This window comes from Mastomys coucha, unplaced genomic scaffold, assembly GCF_008632895.1.
Source record: "Mastomys coucha isolate ucsf_1 unplaced genomic scaffold, UCSF_Mcou_1 pScaffold8, whole genome shotgun sequence".
Lineage (NCBI taxonomy): Eukaryota > Metazoa > Chordata > Mammalia > Rodentia > Muridae > Mastomys > Mastomys coucha.
In genome coordinates, this window is record NW_022196914.1 from 56143523 (window position 1) to 56162846 (window position 19324).

Consider the following 19324-nt stretch of genomic DNA (forward strand, 5'->3'; position numbering starts at 1 on the left):
TAAAGCCAGTCTAGGAAATCTCCATTGAGAAAACACCTCCATAAGGTCAGCAGTAGGCAAGCCTGTAAGGCCTCTTTCTTAATTAGTAATCAATGACAGGGGTGGGTGGGGGGTGGGGTTTGGGGGGAGTGAGGTGGGAGGGGAGGGGAGGGGAGGGTAAGTCCACTGTGGGTGGTACCATCTCTAGGCTGGTGGTCCTGGGTTCTATAAGAAAGCAGGCTGAACAATCCACGAGGAGCAAGCCAGTGAGCGGCACTCCTCTGTGTTCTTTGCTTCAATTCCTGCCTCCAGGTTCCTACTTGGGTTCCCTCACTACTGATGGACTGTGGTTAGGACATGCAAGCCAATAAAACCCTTTCTTTTGGTCATGGTCTTTTATCAGCAATAGAAATCAAACTAGAACAGTTCCAAACCTACCCAGGCCACCACCAGTACTGTAGTCTCCCCAAACAAAGCACAACACTGTGAAGGGACACAAAGGAGATCTGAACTCACTTTCTTTTCAGATTGTCTACACACGTCTTGATGTAGGTGTCGTAATAATTAATTTGATCTTCATAAAATGCTGCCTTCTTATTAAGTGCATTCAGGGTCTGCTGAAGTTTCGACAGCTCAGCTTTTCGAAGCTTGCGGTGGATTCTTTGATTTCGAATATCCTGGAACAAGTAAAGGCTATAATGACGGGCTGAAGTGAGCCTGCTTCTTGCTTCTTCTACAGATTGATACTTTAGAAGAAGAAAAAGCAGGCAGCAGGCCAGTGTATAACTGCTGATTATAGTTTATCTCAGGCACCTACCTCATTATATATATTAACACAACACAACACATTGTTATTGCTTTCTGCTTCAGAACTGGAAAACGTCCAATTTTTATTTTAAGAGGGTTACTAAAGTTTATTTCCATGCCCTCAGTGAGGGAAGTGGGCTGGGAAGACGATCAGTCAGTAAAGTGCTTTCCTGAAGACTTGAGTTCAGATCCCTCATACTCACATAGAAGCTCAGCATGGTGGTGCAAACGCATAGGGGACAGAGCTTGGGGACAGGCGCAGGGAGACCTAGGGGGCTCATTAGCTGAAACTACTGTGAGATTCAGGTTCTGGAGAGACTTGTCTCAAAAATAAGGTGGCAAGCTATGAAGAATGGCACCCAGTGTTAACCTCTGGATTTCATCAACCTACTCAGAAAAGAGTATAGACACACACACACACACACACACACACACACACACACACACACACACGCACACACGCACACACGCATGCACACACGCACGCACACACGCACACATGCAAATACTTCACAGATACATATAAATACATATTTTACAGACACCTCCCCCCAAATTGAGAATCACCAAATAGTTAAGGGGAAAAAAAAGCTTTTTAAAAAGGCACAAAAGGCTGGGATGTAGCTCAGTTGGTAGAGCACTGGCTTAACAGCACACATGAAGCTCTGGGACTGATAGATTAGGCACTGATGGTGTACACCAGTTACCCCAGCACTCAGGGGGCCGAGGTAAACAGTTCAGAAGTTCAAAGTGTGCCTGGAGGAGATGGCAAGCTAGAGAGCAACCGGGAAGACAGGAGACTCCATCACCAAGTCGGTAAAGGAAAAAGGAATTCAAAGAAAACATTAGCTAGAGAGATGTGATTTCTTCAGACTGCTTTGAACTTTCCTCTTTGAAGAATATTTTAAGCCAAAAAATTTAATGTTTACATAGTATCTCCCTTTAGTGATGGCTCTCATGACTTGAGAAGATCGAAAACTGAAAACAATTGACTAAGTCTCCATTTTTACAGCTCCACACTGAATTTGAACAAATAAGAACTAAAAATACAGAGGAAAAAGAAAACTGTCTTTGTAATGAGCATATTAGCCTTTATTACTCCCTAAGCAATATAGGGACTTAGGGAGTCCCTTATATCCCTGTATATCCTTATAAACACACATATATACATATATGTATATATGTATACACACACACACACACACACACACACACACACACACACACACACATATCAGCATGATGGCACACACTTGCTGGTCCCAGCCACTTCAGAAGCTGAGTCAGGAAGATGCCTTGAGCCCAGGGGTGAGTCGGTCTGAGCCACATGGAGAGACACATTTCATTTTACGCGTAGGAGGATGTGAATAGCTCACATGCAAGCATTCCGCATTTCATAGAAGAGACTTGAGCATGCATGTTATCAGCTGGAATCCTAAACCCAGTTCCCTCCAGATAGCAAGAAACAACTCTACTTAGATTTAAATAGAATTCCTAGAATACAAACAGGTTTTTGTCTTCCTGCTCATAGATTATGAGAGTCCTGTTAAAACTAAACTTGCTAGCCGGGCAGTGATGGCGCATGCCTTTAATCTGAGTTCGAGGCCAGCCTGGTCTACAGAGTGAGTTCCAGGACAGCCAGAGCTACACAGAGAAACCCTGTCTCAAACAAACAAACAAACAAACAAACAAAAACAAACAACCCCCCAAACCCAACAAACAAACAAACAAACAAAATCCCTAAAACTAAACTTGCAGATCTAGGTTTAAAAAGCCATTCATTCAGTAAGGGCCGGGGAGAATTCTCAGTAGGTAAAAGCGCTGGCCATGCAAGGCCAGTGACTTGCATCTGAGGCCCAGAATCCATACAACAACTCAGATGTGGCAGCATACAGCTGCAGTTGTAGTGCTCCTTCTGTGAGATGGGAGCTGGGAACCAGAGGTGGCTGGAAGCTCGTGGGCCAGCTAGCCAGGAGGACTCTGCACAGCAGACAAGAGAAACTCTGCCACAAAAAGGTAGGAGTTGTGAACTCACAAAGGATGTCCTCTGACCTTCCTCTACATATACATTTTAAATAAAATTTAAAAATAATCCAGTAACTATGAGAACATTTCACTTGAGAATGGTGTCTATTTCACACTATGTTTCCTTTGTGAATAGATTAAAACCAACGGTTTCAGGAACTCAGAGGCAGGTTCCCCAACACCTTCTGAAATTCAACTTTACTACTAAACAGAGCCTTCTCAACGATGGCAAACAGTTCTGAGTTCTCTACTTCATATTCTCGAAGAGAACTGTTCTCCACCCACACTTTGCAAAGAAAGGATGGCTTCTTTCAATTACTCAGGGCAGGAGAAATGACCCGCTAAAGTGACCATACTTTTCTACCAAAGAATCAGCCTGTGCATTTCCTCCAGGGGATGACAAAGAAGATGTTCCTCTATTTATTTAACTGCCTTTAAGCTCAGACCCACATGAATGCGTATATTTGAATCAAAAGAATGAAATGTCCTTTTTACCCAAATATGTCCTTTCCTTATCCTCAGCAAACACATCTGGACGACTTCCTGTTTCCTTGCACACAGTTGAGATCACTTTCCCAGGAAATTCCCAGGAAAGTGTAAAACGTGCCATGAGAAACATAAACAAACCTTTAACCTGGGGTAAGGCTCAACTGCTTCAAAGCAAATTCTCGGGGACATGCAGTTACCATACCAATAGTAGCTCTGAAGAACAACTGGGACTTTATGATGGTTAACAGTGAAGAAAACAATATTTCCCAAAGTGTCATAAAACCAGCAAGCAAGCAAGCAAGCAAGCAAGGAAGCAAGCAAGCAAGGAAGCAAGCAAGCAAGCAAGCAAGCAAAAACCCCAAGTAACCATAGCTTAAAGTTGTACCAGCACTTCTCATCACACCCCCTGAGTGTTTACCCTGGTGTGTTTGAACTCTCCACCTGGCCTGGGGGAGTTGTATCTATTCCTTATAGAAGCCACAAATCCTTGAAACCTTTAAAAATTCCAAACACTCAGGAAAACAGGAACCCTGTATGTTCCCACAAACATGTCATCTCCCAGGATGCCCTGCATGTGCCAGCAAAGGTCTACATGAAAAAGAAAGCTATTCCCAGATACCTTGGCAATCTCATTGAGAATGTCTTGGTATTTGTTTGTGGATGACACGTGTCCAGTCTGCTCCAGCGTCCGCAGGTTCCTCTGGATCTTCCTCTTCTTTTGCTCAAGAGGCAGGCATGCATCTTCTATCACCGCTTGGCTCTGCTTCCCTTCCTCTGGGGTCCTAGAGTCTACAACAGCACGGCTCTCCATGTCTTTGGTGTGCTCTAGTTCCTAAAGAGAGAATATCAACACATTACTTTCCCTCCAGTCCCTCCACGTCAAAAATACGAAGTCTAAAGGTCTGCACCTGAATGTACTCTTTGTGGTTTTGAAGCAAACTCTGGAAGAAAAATCATTTCCAATTAAAAACAAAAACAAAAAAGCAACAAACAAACAAACACAAATAACAACAAAAAAACAAAATTAAACACAGAAGTAATACTGGACCTAGTTTGGCCAAAGTTCAAAGGTTCTGTTTTCTTGCCAAGGTGACAAACTTCCTTAGTATAACCATTACTTTATAATTCCCTGGATGAAGACTGAATTTCTGGGTAGCTCAGTTGAGAAAATTAAAAATAAAAGTACATTTTGTACTAGCGTGGGGCTCTGAAAGTCCACTGAAGTCTCACAAACCAGCCTTGCTGACAGAGATACGAAAGCCATTTAACAGCAAGGCAGCCAGAGCTCTTCTTTCTCATCCCAGAATCCTTCTCTCACAGTAAATGTCTTTGAACCACAGGGTAAAGATATTCCTACCCATGACAGTTCTTGAACATGGCGTGCACACAGCTGAATGCTAACCAGCCAGTCTGTCCAAGAAGACAGTAATACAAGGAGACTGGCGGTGTTCTATTTCACTGCACAGCAACCAACACCACAGATCAATTCTATGGCACAATTGTTATAGAGTAATAGGGCTTCAGGGTACAGCAGTGGCTTACTGGGTTAACAGTAAACAACAATAGAGCTGGTAGGCTGTATACTTGATCCGCGTCTGTCAGGTGCTACTGCATCCGTTCATCATGTTCCTCCTTAACCTCTTCTCATTTAGTCTTGACTGTAAATTAGAATTACTTTACAGGTAAGGCAGCTAAGGCTCAGAAGGATTTCTTAAGTGGCCACAGTCACAAGTTAGGAGAAAAGAAGGTGTGCAAGAGGCCAAATGTCTGTGTATGGTCTCTGTCACTAACTTACACTACATCTGGGAAATACTGAAACAATCAGAGCTAAACAAAACAAAACAAAACAAAACAAACAAACAAACAAACAAAAAAAAAACAAAAAAAAGCCAAACCCTTTTATCTTAAATCAGTATATTTATATATCCAGATTGTTTAAAAACATCCACACATTTTCACACATAAGATGGCTTGAAGTTTTTTTTTTTTTTAATTAAATCTGCAGACAGAATGATTTCTTGGCAACCCATTACATTAAGAAAAACAGATTTATAAGCACAACCCATTAGGAAGTAATTAGACAGGTCTGTTAAGTTGATAGAGACAATTATTGGCACTAAAATAATAACACAGGGATTAGTTGATTTATTTCAGAATGGACTGAATAATTTGTTTTTTTCCTTTTGTTGTTGTTGAGACAGGCCAGTCTGGCCTTGAACTCCTGAGCCTTCTGTCTAGTGCTGGTATTACAAGTACCTAATTAATGCAGCTCTGCTATCCTGGAACTCATTCTATAGACCAGGCTAGCTTCAGACCACAGAAATCTGTCTGTCTCTGCTTCCCAAATACAGGGATTAATGGCAATGGGCTACTATGTCCAGCTTAATGATGCATCTTAAAAGATGTTAGTAAAATTTTTGATCTCAGACTGTCATGGAACCTGAGTTGTTTGTAGCAATGTAAAGGCACCAGGACACCATGATCTTAGACTCTCACCAGGACACCATGGTCTTAGACTCTCACCAGGACGCCATGGTCTTAGACTCTCACCAGGACACCATGGTCTTAGACTCTCACCAGGACACCATGGTCTTAGACTCTCACCAGGACACCATGGTCTTAGACTCTCACCAGGGCATCATGGTCTTAGACTCTCACCAGGACGCCATGGTCTTAGACTCTCACCAGGACGCCATGGTCTTAGACTCTCACCAGGACACCATGGTCTTAGACTCTCACCAGGACACCACGGTCTTAGACTCTCGCCAGGACACCATGGTCTTAGACTCTCACCAGGACACCATGATCTTAGACTCTCACTTCAGATGCACTTGGGAAGAAACCCCTTTGACTGTGTGTGATATCTCTCTTCTGAGTTAGCGGATACATAACAAGGATTTTGACATCCTAGCAAACAGCACAATTCTTCACTGATCTATCTAGCCATCTACTGAATGACAAAGCTTATGGTTCACATCCCGAGGCTCTGAAAGGGACAGAACTCTACTCCTACTGTAGGGAAAAACAATACCATCCAGTACACACTGGAGAAAGCATCTTCCACTTCCCTCCCACGGATATTCCATGTGGGCTTCAGACACGTATGCGGTCCCCTATGTGACAGTGCATATTTGGCGTGGACACTAAGAGCACCACCATCTATCTGCTACCGTATTATTGCACATGTAAAGGCGAGTCACCTGCTGCTGGGTTGCTGGAGTCTCTAAGATTTCAACCAGGGTGCTCCCTGGCTGGTTCCGGATCACATCGATGATCAGCTTTTTGGTCCTTACAGAGGAGAAAAAAAGAGAGAGATGTTCAGACAGCAGTTTTGATGCACAAAAATCTGTTTCTCTCATAGGAATACATTAAGCAGCTTCAAGGATTCCCTAAGGTAAAATGTTCTTGCTCAAAACGCCTAGGAGCCTGCGAATGCCAGATAAGCAGAGTCTGGGCTTTATATGTTTAACACAGTAGGACTCGTCTCTCAGTACTGTACACAATATGTCCTAAGATCCCTTATGCCGGCAGGGACCAGTGCTGCAGATACGGCCTGCTGCTGGAAAGGACATAGGAAGGCCTGCCTAACTGACTTCTGAGCCTGTGGATACATCATAACTAAGTGCCTTGTTTGCTCCATCAAGAAAAGTATAAACCAGTGTGAAGGCCAGTGGAAGCAGAAGTCTCCTGTGAGCCTTGGAAGCTTTGGGCTTTTGGTGAGCCCAGCAAAGGGGTGAGAGTTCAAGGATACAGGAGACTGGCAGATAGGGCCGTGTGTGTGTGTGTGTGTGTGTGTGTGTGTGTGTGTGTGTGTGTGTGTGTGTGTGTGTGTGCATGGAGCCGAGAACAGGAGAGCTGTTCTAGGCAAGTTCAGGGCTGGTAAACCACCCTGGAAGTGCTGAACCATGCATTCTTCTATAGGTGCTCTTTAGCAACTGACTGTCTCTTTTAATTAGGGATTTGGGTTATGTAATTACATTGAAGGTGGGGGCTGGGGATGTATCTCTGTAGAGCATGTGTGAGGCCCTAAATTCAAACTCCTACTACAGAAGCCACACAGCAACAAGACAAAACCCCCAAAGGGCAAATGCTCACATTTGATCACTGTTGCCCATGGCAGGAGGTGTATTATTTGAAAGAGGCTCTCTCCCCCCAGAGACCTCAACAAGTAGTTGATGAGCTACACACAGGTCAGATCTGCAGCTTGCCGTTATCACAGCCCGGTTCCTCTACTGAATTTCAGTGCTGTCAAAGAGAATGACTTTTTCCCTTAACCACAGCAGGAAATGTTCATGCAAAATGAAACTGGAAATGAAAATAAGCCATATTCTGAAGCGCAAGGGTGGCTTTCTCCTGAATCAGTCCTGGTTAACCCCAAATGTGAGATTGTAGAAATGGGAGAAGATCCAGTAAGTCGTTTGCAAACGTGGCCCTTCTTGTTTCCTATTTATCTCAGGTCTTCACAAGAAGAGCGAGCGTGACAGACACAGCTTCCTTTGCTCTCTTCTCCTGGGTCTCTGGAGAGCCATTTCCTCTAGCCCCGTGACCCTTGCCTGCTAGGGATTTTCAGGCTGTCTGAGAATGCACAGTTAAAGACTCCAGAGAGTCAAACGTGGGTACACAGCTAATTATAGCCTTGTGGGAGATGTCAGTGTTCCTGAGGTGGCCAGGCCTCAGGAAGCTGCATGTCCCTTCCCACACACACACACACACACACACACACACACACACACACACACACCAGCTTCCTCTAATCATCATCAGGAATGACTTAGACAGAGATTTAGCATCTAGATTCTAAATGTGTGGGTTACAGGCATGCTTCCCCAGGCCTGGCCTTTAGGCAGAAACACAAAGCTTTAGATGACTTTAAAAACCATCAACACTGAGCAGTTCTTATTTGAAATAACGTTCTAGCAGCTATGTTCACCTAATTAGCAAATATGTGACGTCATTTATACCGGCTTCCACCAGGACAGAAAACTCATTTTATTTGCTAACAAACTGTTGAAGGACAAATTGCACAAATAGCTTTTTTTTGTTGTTTTTTTGTTTTTTTGTTTTTGGAATTCTAGATGACAAACAGGCCTGTGGGATTCATTGTCAAAGTTCTCTTACCTTCAGAGTCTATATCTATCTAAGCTAGCACCTGCTTCAAGCATGGGGATCTCAACTCCCCTCCCTAGTATGTGATCAAGGGCACAGGGCATTGTGCACCAGCAGATCCAAGGCCACCTGGAGCTCCCCCCACATCGCCCCCTCAACAGTTCCTGTCTGTTACTTATGAGCTGCATGGGTCAGTGCAAATTACATAATCCGTATAGAGTTTTGTTTTGTTTTAATTTTTAAAATGGAAACAATTGGACAGAAAGATGTCATTTATAAAGCCCTTGTGTTGGGGTCTGATAGATGGTGGGGAACACACCTGTAACCTTGGGAACAAAGTTGCACAAGATGGCAGTGGCTGGCCATCAAGTACCACTGAGCCCCTGAAACATGGCTGGACCAGGTGGACGGATGTGAGTGCAGGGCACACACTCTAAGTTAAAGACTTAGCAGAGGCACAGATACGCAATACCTCCTTGACAATCTCTTCCATTCATTTCTGTAAGAAATGAAAGTATTTTTGATATATTGAGTTAAATAAAACATAATTACTAGACAATTTTGGCTCCCAACAAAAACCACCGGCATATGAGGGTGGTGACGGGTCTGTCAGTGACCCTGATTTGACCACTGATATGGCATCCATATATCAAAATGTCACACTACATTCTATAAATAGGGACACTCATCGTGTGTCTTTTTTAAAAGGTGTAAATAAACACTGGAAAAATGAAAAACAAGAAATTATTTCACTCGATTCTCTCTAGAATGCATCTTTTACAACATTTAAGGTTCTATGTGTGGATCTTACTAAAAATTTTTTTCTTTGAAAATGCAATAGTCAAACATTCCATTCTTCGACTGGAAGCTAGACCTAGTTAGTCATAGGACCTTAATACCAAGAGGACACTGGAAGACAGCCCATTGTCTGAAACACAGATGGAACCACAACGAGCTCGGAGGCCTAACGGGTAGGCAAAGATCACCACACTTGGGTTTCTAGCACTGCAGAAGACAAGGCCAGCTGCCGGTCTGCATTATCCACAGCCCCTGTCACCCTGTGGGAGTTACCTGTGCCTCCTCCCATCCCTACCTCCTGTTGTGCTGTGAATGAAACATAAAGCACATTCTCTACCACTGAGTCACAGCCCAAGTCACCATCCCCTCTTCTTCTAGCACCTTTCCAAGATAAAAGCCCTCCTGAGGTCTTTAAAGCTTCTCAGGGTAGCATCTACAGAGTAGCTCACAGTTTGGGTCACTGTGTCGGTTGCCAATGACCTTCTAAATGTAACCAGTGCAAAAGTAACTTTCTAGCTGTGTCTAGCTGGCGGCATGTTGTATACTAGCCTGTAGTGTGTTCAACCAACTGTAAGACAGGCTCATCCAAACATGAAGAGGCCTCTAACTGTGGGAAAGAACTACTGGAGAATAATGAACTCCACCATGGAGCTTACTCATCAGAATTAGTGCTCTGTGCTCTTGTCCACAAAGCTGAGTTCTTGGCTTGGCCTCTCCACGCATAGCTCTGTTTTTCTGCTTTACAGTGTGCCCAAGGTCGACAAGGAAGTGGTGCTTGTGGAAGTTCAGAAATACTTGGTAGTGTCTAAAATTGCAATAATATCAGTACATATTTTTGGCAGGGGACCTCAAACATCCCCTCGGCCACTGAGCATTCCGGCCAGGGTAAACTGAAGGTGAGGGAATGTCTCTGGTAGGATAATGGCTATTTAAACTGAATCACATGGAAGGAAAAAATTCTTAAGAGATGACAGTGTGAGCGATATCACTGCTAAGTAGGATTGGAAACCACACATACTGGCTCAAGGTCAGCACATAGTTCTGTGAGAAAGCAAGCTGAAAATCAAGTTATAAGGTCACATATTTTAAGATGAATTGTAGGCTATAATGAGTGAGATTTACAGTTGTATAATTCTTCATAATTTAGAGATGTGACGGTGTCACTGCCCTGCAATGGTTTTCATTCTTCTTTCTAGGGCTTCTGAGGCTCTGTGCCCTTAGGGATTGCAAAACTTCATGATTAAGAGTGTAGCCTCAGGAGGACTTAAAATTATCTGGACTTAAATCTCGATTCCAGTAACTGGCGTGTTGCCCAGGGAAAGGTTTACATCTGGTTACATCCGTCTTGCCCTTACTGTTCTCATCCATGAAATTCTGATGGTAGCCTCCATCCTCATGAGGTTCCTGAGAGTACTGTAAGTATGCTCATGTGCACACATGTGTACACACACACACACACACACACACACACACACACACAGACAGAGTTCTCCCTCCCTCCGTCCCTCTCTTCCTTTCTCCTCTCTATCCATTCTTCTCTACTTTGAGTTGATTTTTCCTTTCTTCTTCTTATTATTATTCCTTTTCTATTTTAGTTATTTTATAATTTTGTGTGTACAAGGGTTTTGCCTGTATGTATGTCTGTGCAACACATGCATGCTTGGTGGCACCAGACCCCTGAGATTACAGATGGTTCAGCTTCCTTGTAGGTGTTGTGAATCAAACCCAATTCCTCTGCAAAAGCAACAAGTGCTCTTAACCGCTAAGCCATCTCTTCATCTCCATTGTCCTTTTCTATACAAAATTGTTTATAAATATAAGAGGCAAATTATACACAAGTCACAGATCTGCTAATATGAATATATAAAGAATACTTACAACCCAGGAATAACAATAACTTCATTTAAAATTAGATAAAGTATGTTTGTTTTCAGTACTGGGACCGAGGGCCCTATGAATGTTGGAAATACTGTCACTGAGCCCTTAAAATGAACAGAATGTCTGGATGGACAATCTACAAGGGTGGCATGCAACTGCTCAGTAAGCACATGAAAAGAAGTTCAGCATCACTAATGAATGGGGAATTACAAGTCAAAGCCCCTGTGAAATACTCCTCCACACCCACTGATGTGCTCAGTAAGGAAAGAAGGGAAGGGGAGACGATAATAATGTAGAGTAAAATTTAGAACCCTTGTAGTTTGTGGAGAATATGACATGGCACCACCACTGGGAAAACACTTTGGTGGGCTACCAAAAACTATACACAGGATTGCCATCTGAGCCAGCAACTTTATGCCCAGGTATACAACCAAAAGAAATGAAAAGCGGTGTTTAAATGGAAACTTGTACCCGAGTGTGTGTGTGTGTGTGTGTGTGTGTGTGTGTGTGTGTGTGTGTGTGTGTACTAGTGTTATATACAAATAATAACACTAGTCATGGGGCTGGAGAGATGACTCAGTGGTTAAGAGCACCTACTGTTCTTCCAAAGGTCCTGAGTTCAAATCCCAGCAACCACATGGTGGCTCACAACCATCTATAACAAGATCTGACTCCTTCTTCTGGACTGTCTGAAGACAGCTACAGTGTACTTACATATAATAAATAAATAAATATTTAAAAAAATAATACTAGTCACAATATCTAAAAGGTGGAAACAACTCAAATGTCTGTGCACAGGTGAGCCACTGCACAAAGGCATGTCTATTTTTTTAAATATAATCTAGTGAAATATTCGGCTGTAAAATGCATGCCATAACACGATGCCTTTAAAACATTACATGGGTAAGGGAAACCAGGTGCAGGGAAGCATATGCTATATGATCCCTCTATACAAAACACCTAGAGTGGGTAAGTTCACAGAGAGAGCACACTAGTGGTTGGTAGGAGCCAAGGGCAAAGGGTCAGACGAGCAAACTAAAAACAAGCATTCTGAAAATTGATAGTGTTGATGGTTGTATTATATATTGTGAGTGTCCTAAAATGTCATACATTGAGTACTTTTAAATGATTAGAGCAAGGAGTTTTATGCTATGTGTGTCTCAAAACCTCTGGCCAGCTCCATACAGCACGGCCATGGAAGGAGGTGCTGTAAGCTGGCAAACGTGCTGGGAAGCTGGCTGAGTCTGCAGCACAGGCCCCGGGTGGGAAAGGCAGCAGCACTTCCCAGACCCCGCCCTTCCCAAACATGCCCAACTTTTAGGGGTTTGTTTGTAAAATGTGAATTCCAAGCATGTGCTGAACTGTGGTGGCTCCTGTCTCCAATCAGTGAACATGCATGAGCTGTTCAAGATGATTTCATACTTTAGGGGAGCCAAACCGTGATTCCTATTCATCAGGGTAGACGCTAGAGTTGACAGCACTGAGAAGATGGCATTCAAACAACACACAGATCCAATTAAGAGGAAATGTCTTCCCATTACTTATAAGGACAGAGCTTATGAGCTTGTGGGAGACTTAGCCTGATCTCATTTGCATGGCAGGATCGCACACCATATGCCTTTCCTGATATCTGGATGATGATGGCCAGTTGCTCAGAGGCAGCCAGGGTGGATACGTTGTCCCCCTTTCTCCTCTGGCTTGTCCTGAGGTGTCAGAAAGTTCAGCGCGATTTGGCCCCTCGACGGCACACGGCTGCCCCTGGCCTTGTGAGGTCAGGGAAATGGCCCTGTCTTACAGCTGAGCCTGTGCCCTGGGGCGGGACTGTGCTCTCCACTGCCAGCCTCCAGCCCTGGAAGGCAGAGGTGGCGCTGGCCTCAGGACTGCTGGGCCCAGCCCCAAGCCACCCCGTGGGGTTCTCAGGTGAATGAATCATGCCTTCCATGATTTGACAACAAAATAAACAGATGTCACCAAAGCAACACAGATCCCAACACAGCATACCTGAGATGCTTGTGGCAGTGACAGGAGTAAATTGAGTATCTGGTAAAAATCAAGAGAGACAGAATGCTTTCTGAGGCACATTAGCTGTGCTTTTCTCAAATGCAAACATCGGCAGTTGGGACACAGAACTCAGAATGCGTGTGTGTAATGTCATCTTAATGTGTAGTGAGTTTGGCCTAAGGCTGCTTGTATTTTTATGTTAATTTGAGTCCCCAAAATTGTTTGCACAAGAGTCTTGCAAGTCCCACAGGTAAGACATTGAGGGACTTTGCCCCCAGTTGGTTCTGACTGGTAGATAAAGTTGCCGTCAGCCAATGGCTGGGCAGGGCAGACAGAAGCTAGACTTTGAGGATTCCTGGACTAGGGACGAAGGGAGAAGGAGAATGAGATCTGCCAGGCAGGGAGAAGGAGAAGCAGAGGAGAGTCACCATGCCTGAGGAGAGTTCAGGACAGAGAGGCATGGCAACCATGTGAAGGAGCTGGGGAAGAGCAGCCTAAGAGGGCTGCCGGACTGGGTCCAGAGCAGCCAAGGTAGAATATAGGATTTAGTAAGTAACAACTCAGGATTATCAGTAGGAGGTAGATTAGCCAAGTGGAGGTTAAGAGGTGGCCCAACCAGTGAGTTTAGGGACAACAAAATATAAAGGCTGTGTGTGTGTCTTTCATTCGGGAACATAGAACATTGGGGCGGGTAGTATGTAGCATGCTGCTGGGATTTATTTAAATTATTTAACACTACATTAATACATGCCTATTCCTGTGTGCCCCCTTCCTGTCTTTCAGTCTCCACCTCACCCCAGCATATAACTGCTCTATGTGCCCACAACACATTTCTTTTGTTTATGTAAGATGCCGAGTACTGTGTCGTTCAGTGAGCATGAGCTTTTGATGTGTGTTGCTCTCATTTATAGCATTTGGTGGGGGGAAAAATCTCTCTTTCCTATCCTTCCTGTCAGAGAATTATGGGGCAAGGCACAATAAATACAGTACTTGTTTTTAAGTGTGAATGTTTCATTGAAGTCTGTGAGGGTAAGAGGAGTAAGATCCTGCTGCCGAAGGAACCACATAGAACATGGTGTTGACCTAGAAACTTCACTCCTACTGGATTCACAGTGCTGGAAGGGGTCATGGACACTACCACAAGAGAGAAGTGGTCATCCATGCTATGAACTCTGTGAGCTTTGATAATATCTGGCCTGGCAAGACAAGTGATGACCTGAACATTGTGAGAGTAACCAATGTTTAGTAGATTTATGGTCCACTCCACAAGATGGAGTCTGAATTTGGTAACAATTTGAATACTGGACCAAGAACCTATGGCTAGACAGGTCCTAGGTCGTAGGCAAGAACCTACTACAGTTATTCTGCTAAATGGACACAGTTATTGGACCAGCCTCTAGTAGCCTATCATTATAACTTCAGATTGAAACTTCTCTCAGCACTTAACAGAGAAGCTTCTGTTTGTAGTTGATGATGCTCAACACAGAGACCCACAGCTGACTAAGGTATCGAGAATAAGAGAATTATTAGTAGGTGTGGTCTTGTTAGAGTAGGCACGGCCTTGGTGGAGAAAGTGTGTTGTCACTGTGGGGGCGGGCTTTGAGGTCTCTTATGTGCTTGGGCTATGCCCAGGGTGGCACACAGTCTCTCCTTGCTGCCTGTGGACCAAGATATAGAAAACTCAGTTCTGTCTCCAGTCCCATGTCAGCCTGCATGGTGCCATGCTTCTTATCATATGATAATGGACTAAATTTCTGAAACTGTATGCCAGTTTCAATTAAATGCCAGTCCCAATTAAATGTTGTCTTTTATAAGAGTTGCCATGTTTATGGTGTCTCCAATCATTGTAAATAAGGAGATAGAAAGAGTATAAGAGTCAGATGTAGTGGATGTAGCTGTAAGGAGACACGGTCTTCTGGATAGAGCAGTGTACACAAACACACATTGGTGGTCACACCATGCACAAAGACCTGTTTAAGCCCAAGCCAGACAAATTTCCATTATGGAGAGGGTAGCTGGACATACAGTTCCACCCCTAGCTGGGGAGCTGTCAGCCACCGTGAGTGGCTAGGAGAGGAAGGGTCAGGTTTTTTTCTAAGAATGTAGCCCCTGAGATGTCAATCACGCTCCTGGGGAAGACTCCATATTCCACAATATTTGGGCAACACAAATTGGCCTTGATGGGAGGGAAGAGGAGGAGGACACAAAGTTGGGTAGGAAGACAGGGATGGAACTGAAAAGAGAAGGGTGAGAGATTGAATATAATCAAGTCATGTGTGAAATTCTCAAATGACTAATCCAATGTATATTAAAGAACTAGTCAATATTGCCAAGCATACCCAGGATTAGTTTAATAAGAGACGCGAATAAACCCAGTCTGTCACATATATCCCTTTTTGTTTTATACTAAAAACAAAATTGGGCTGGCGGTGTTTCCTTCTTTGCCTTTCAACCGCTTGGAGACACAATCTCAGGTCAGTCACTGAATCTAATTATGACATGTAAACTAAAAACCAAAGCTGACTTTATAGGCTATTCTAATATTTAGCTCCCTCCTAAATGATCATCTGCTGCTTAGACGGATACGTGCAATGTATTTCAATATCCACACACTTCTAAGTGAATTCTGACCCACGTCTAAGTAATTCAGCCCTACTTGAGCCTGCGTGGTTCAGGTCATGCTGCTGCAGACATGAACCGTTAGCTCCAGACTTACTTTATCATGAGGCTTCTGCCATCGATGGCCTCGCCATCTTTGACGTCATACTTGCTGGTCAAGGAAAGGGAAATCTCTGTCTTTGAGAGCTGATTTAGTGTGTTTTCCTTGTTAGGGTCATTGGGGTCAACTGCTCCTTCCCCTGTAAGGAAAGAGAACAAACAGTGTTATTTTTCCAGCTCACTCCGTGGTGACTGCCTCACACGGCTAGATAAGGGTTCTAAGGAATAGCAGACTCAGGAATTAGATGGGAGATTTATGGACCTCATAAAGTCTGCATATTCTAGGACATCTGGACTGGATTTTAAAGCATTTGATAAAAACCTTAAAATAATGTGGGGCATAAATAGTCACAAAAGAACACATTTTTAAAAAGGGAATCATAAATAAAAGAACCCGTTAGAAAACACAGGACTTTGCCATATTTGAACGGGCTCACTTTTCATGTTTTCCTTCTTTGTGAAACAGATCTAAATCCTTTCCATTGTCTCTAGGGTTTACCTTCAATAAGAACAGATTGTTTTGTAACTCAAGATGCAGGAAATTACAGAATTTTAGGGAGGGGAGTTCTGGAGGGTTGAACCCAGGGCCCTTGCACACGTTAAACATGTGCTTTCCCACGGAGCAACACCCTGGCCCCGTGTTAATGAGTTCTTATTGTGTCAGTAAAGGCAGAGGAGAATGAGTATTAGTTGCAGATAGTTTCTTGCGTAGGGGGAAGGAGCCCTTGTCAGCTTCCCCCTCGGTATTGGGACCCTGTCTGGCTTGAACCTGTGCAGGCCCTGCGTGTGCTGCCGCAGTCTCTGTGAGTTCATATCTTATCATCTCTGGCTCTTAAAAATCTTTCTGCTGCTTCTTCATAGCTCCCTGAGCCCTGAGGGGAGGGGTATGATGAAGACATCCCATTTAGGCCTGAGTGCTTCAAAGTCTCTCACTCTCTGCACATTGTCTATTTGTGGGTCTCTGAGTTAGTTCCCATCTGCTGCAAGGAAATCAGTTCTCTCCAATGGAGTCTCATTCATTGGGCATATTAACCACACTTGAGGGCACAGGAGTAGTTGGCCAACACAAAATGAAATCAAGAGTATGGTTTTAGACTTTTGTCTTTTTTTGGGGGGGGGAGTCTTATTGGTCTTCTATTTAATTTCTGGTAGTGTGTGTACATGTGTGTTGTGGGAGGGTTGTGTGTTTCTTTTTCTTTCTTTTCTTAAGATAGAAAAAGAACATAGAGTTTGGTGGGAAGGGGGTGAAGAAGCTATAGGAGAAATGAGAAATGTGGGAGGGGGAAACATGATGGGAATAGATTGTATGAAAAGGGTTTTTTTCTGAGAGAGAGAGAGAGAGAGAGAGAGAGAGAGAGAGAGAGAGAGAGAGAGAGAGAGAGAGAGAGAGAGAGAAGGAGGGAGGGAGGGGGAGAAAGAGAGAGACAATGGTAGTTATCATCCTTTAAATAAACATCTCACCCAGAAAGGACTCCACTGTGGGCACCTCCCCCAGCGACTCCAGCAGCTCATTCAGCAGGTCACTCTTTTCAGTGGCAATGGCATCCTGATGTTCCAGCAGGAGCTAAACACAGAGCAACAAACACACAAGGCAGAAGTCAGTCCCCACGGCCACCTAGGCTCACAGGCTTCCCACTCTAGTGTCTCAATATTTCACCCAATATTGCTCACCTCTCTCCTCTCTTTCTCTCTCCCTCCCTCTCTCTTTCTTCTCTTTCTTTCTTTCTTTCTTTGCTATCTTTCTTTTGTTCTTTTTTTTTCTTTTTTTTTTTTTTTTTTTTTTTTTTTTCTTTTTTTTTTTTTTTAAAGATTCTCAGCATCCTAGCTGGGTAGGGCTATTGGTCTACTGGTTGCTTCCCTCCACTATAGGGGCTACAAGTCAGGGAGTTTTCTGTGAGATTTGGCCTTTTTGTAATGCCAGAGGCTACACCCATGAAGTGTCACCCAACATAATGGTCTAAACAGGAGCTGGACAAAGATGCCAGTAAACATGCCAAAATGAACAGGGAAAAGCCATGAAGCCTCATCCATGAGAACCATGGACCCACCCCAAGAACCATGAGCAACTAAGGAATGTTTAGAACAGGAGAAATAGTCTCCCCCAGGGAAGAGTACACTGCTGCGTTGTCCAATACTCAAGGCCCCGAGATCATACAAATAACATTACACAGCCTGAGTAGGTTACATTTAGGAATATACACATATGTACATTACATGCATTCAGTAACAAAAAAAAAGAAGAGGCCATTAATTTGAAAGAAAGCAAGGAGGAATATTTGAGGTTTGGAGGAAAGAGAGAAAGGTAATTTTATTATAAGCTTGAAAATACATAAAGTTCATAAAACAATTTCATTTTTAATAGTGTGTATTTGTGTGTATCTCTGTGTGGGTTTGTGCATGTGAGTACAGTGTTTACCGAAGCCAGAGGAAAGTATGCAACTTTTTGGAGCTGGAACTGCAGGTGGTTGGGAACTGAACTTGAGTCCTCTGTTAGAGCAGTATATGCTCCTAGGCACTGAGCCATCTCTTCAGCTCTGCTTAGATATTAAAAGCAGTTCTGATGGTTATTAAAGTGGCAGACACAGACATAGCTTCAACTTTTGTCTCACAGGGCAATGCCAGTGGCACATTAAGAAACTGGAGCAAGGGCTGGAGATGTAGCTTGCTTGAGTGCTCGCCTAGAGTGCACGGAGCCCTGGGGTTGATCCTAAGCACTGTATTAACTGGGTGTGGTGGTGCAGCCTGTAATCCCAGCACTGGGGATGTGGAAGCAAGAGGATCAGAATGGATCAGAAGTTCAAGGTCATTGGAAGGCTTAAGGGCAGCCTAGGCCTTTTGAACCTAATTGGAACCATCAGCTGGGTCAAAACGGCCACCCAAGGAGAGACCTCATGGTCCACTGTCTCTTTTGGGGAATGGAAATGGTTTCTAATAAAGTTAATTTGACAAGCTCTGCTAAATTAGACAGAAAGCTAATGAACATTGTGCCGCTTTCTAAATAGATTATAAGAGACCATGATCCAATATACCCTCTGTGATGGTTTGCATATGCTTAGCCCGGAAAGTGGCACTATTAGGAGGTATGGCCTTGTTGGAATAGGTGTGACCTTGTTGGAGTAGGTGTGTCACTGTGGGTATGGGCTTTAAGACCCTCATCCTAGCTGCTTGGAAGCCAGTCTTCTCCTAGCTGCCTTCAGATGAAGATGTAGAACTCTCAGCTCCTCCTGCATCATGCCTGCCTGGACTCTGCCATGTTCCCACCTTGATGAACCTGTAAACCAGCCTCAATCAAATGTTGTCCTTATAAGTGTTGCCTTGTCATGGTGTCTGTTCACAGCAATAAAACCCTAACTAAGACACCTGCCTTGACCCCCTTGACCCAGTCTTTGCAGCAGGAGCCACAATTCTGATTTCCCATTTTATTTGCCAATCATCTTCAGATATTTAGAAAAAAACTAAAAGAGGCTGAGGACGGTCCCCAGACCCTAATACAGGATAATAATAATTGACAAAGGTGGCTCTT

The 19324-nt window shown here is 43.7% G+C and overlaps 1 protein-coding gene across 4 annotated transcripts in view; it reads right to left on the reverse strand.

Annotated features, from left to right (window-relative positions):
• Positions 1 to 19324, reverse strand: part of Iqgap2 (IQ motif containing GTPase activating protein 2) — a 275140-nt gene that overhangs the window by 4005 nt on the left and 251811 nt on the right. For all 4 annotated transcript variants that reach the window (XM_031360159.1, XM_031360160.1, XM_031360161.1 and 1 more), the window contains 5 exons: positions 17263 to 17365; positions 15800 to 15941; positions 6501 to 6588; positions 3920 to 4132; positions 496 to 656 (listed from right to left, as the gene is read on the reverse strand). In XM_031360159.1, the coding sequence (XP_031216019.1) occupies positions 496 to 656; positions 3920 to 4132; positions 6501 to 6588; positions 15800 to 15941; positions 17263 to 17365 (707 nt within the window). The remainder of the gene's footprint in view (positions 1 to 495; positions 657 to 3919; positions 4133 to 6500; positions 6589 to 15799; positions 15942 to 17262; positions 17366 to 19324) is intronic.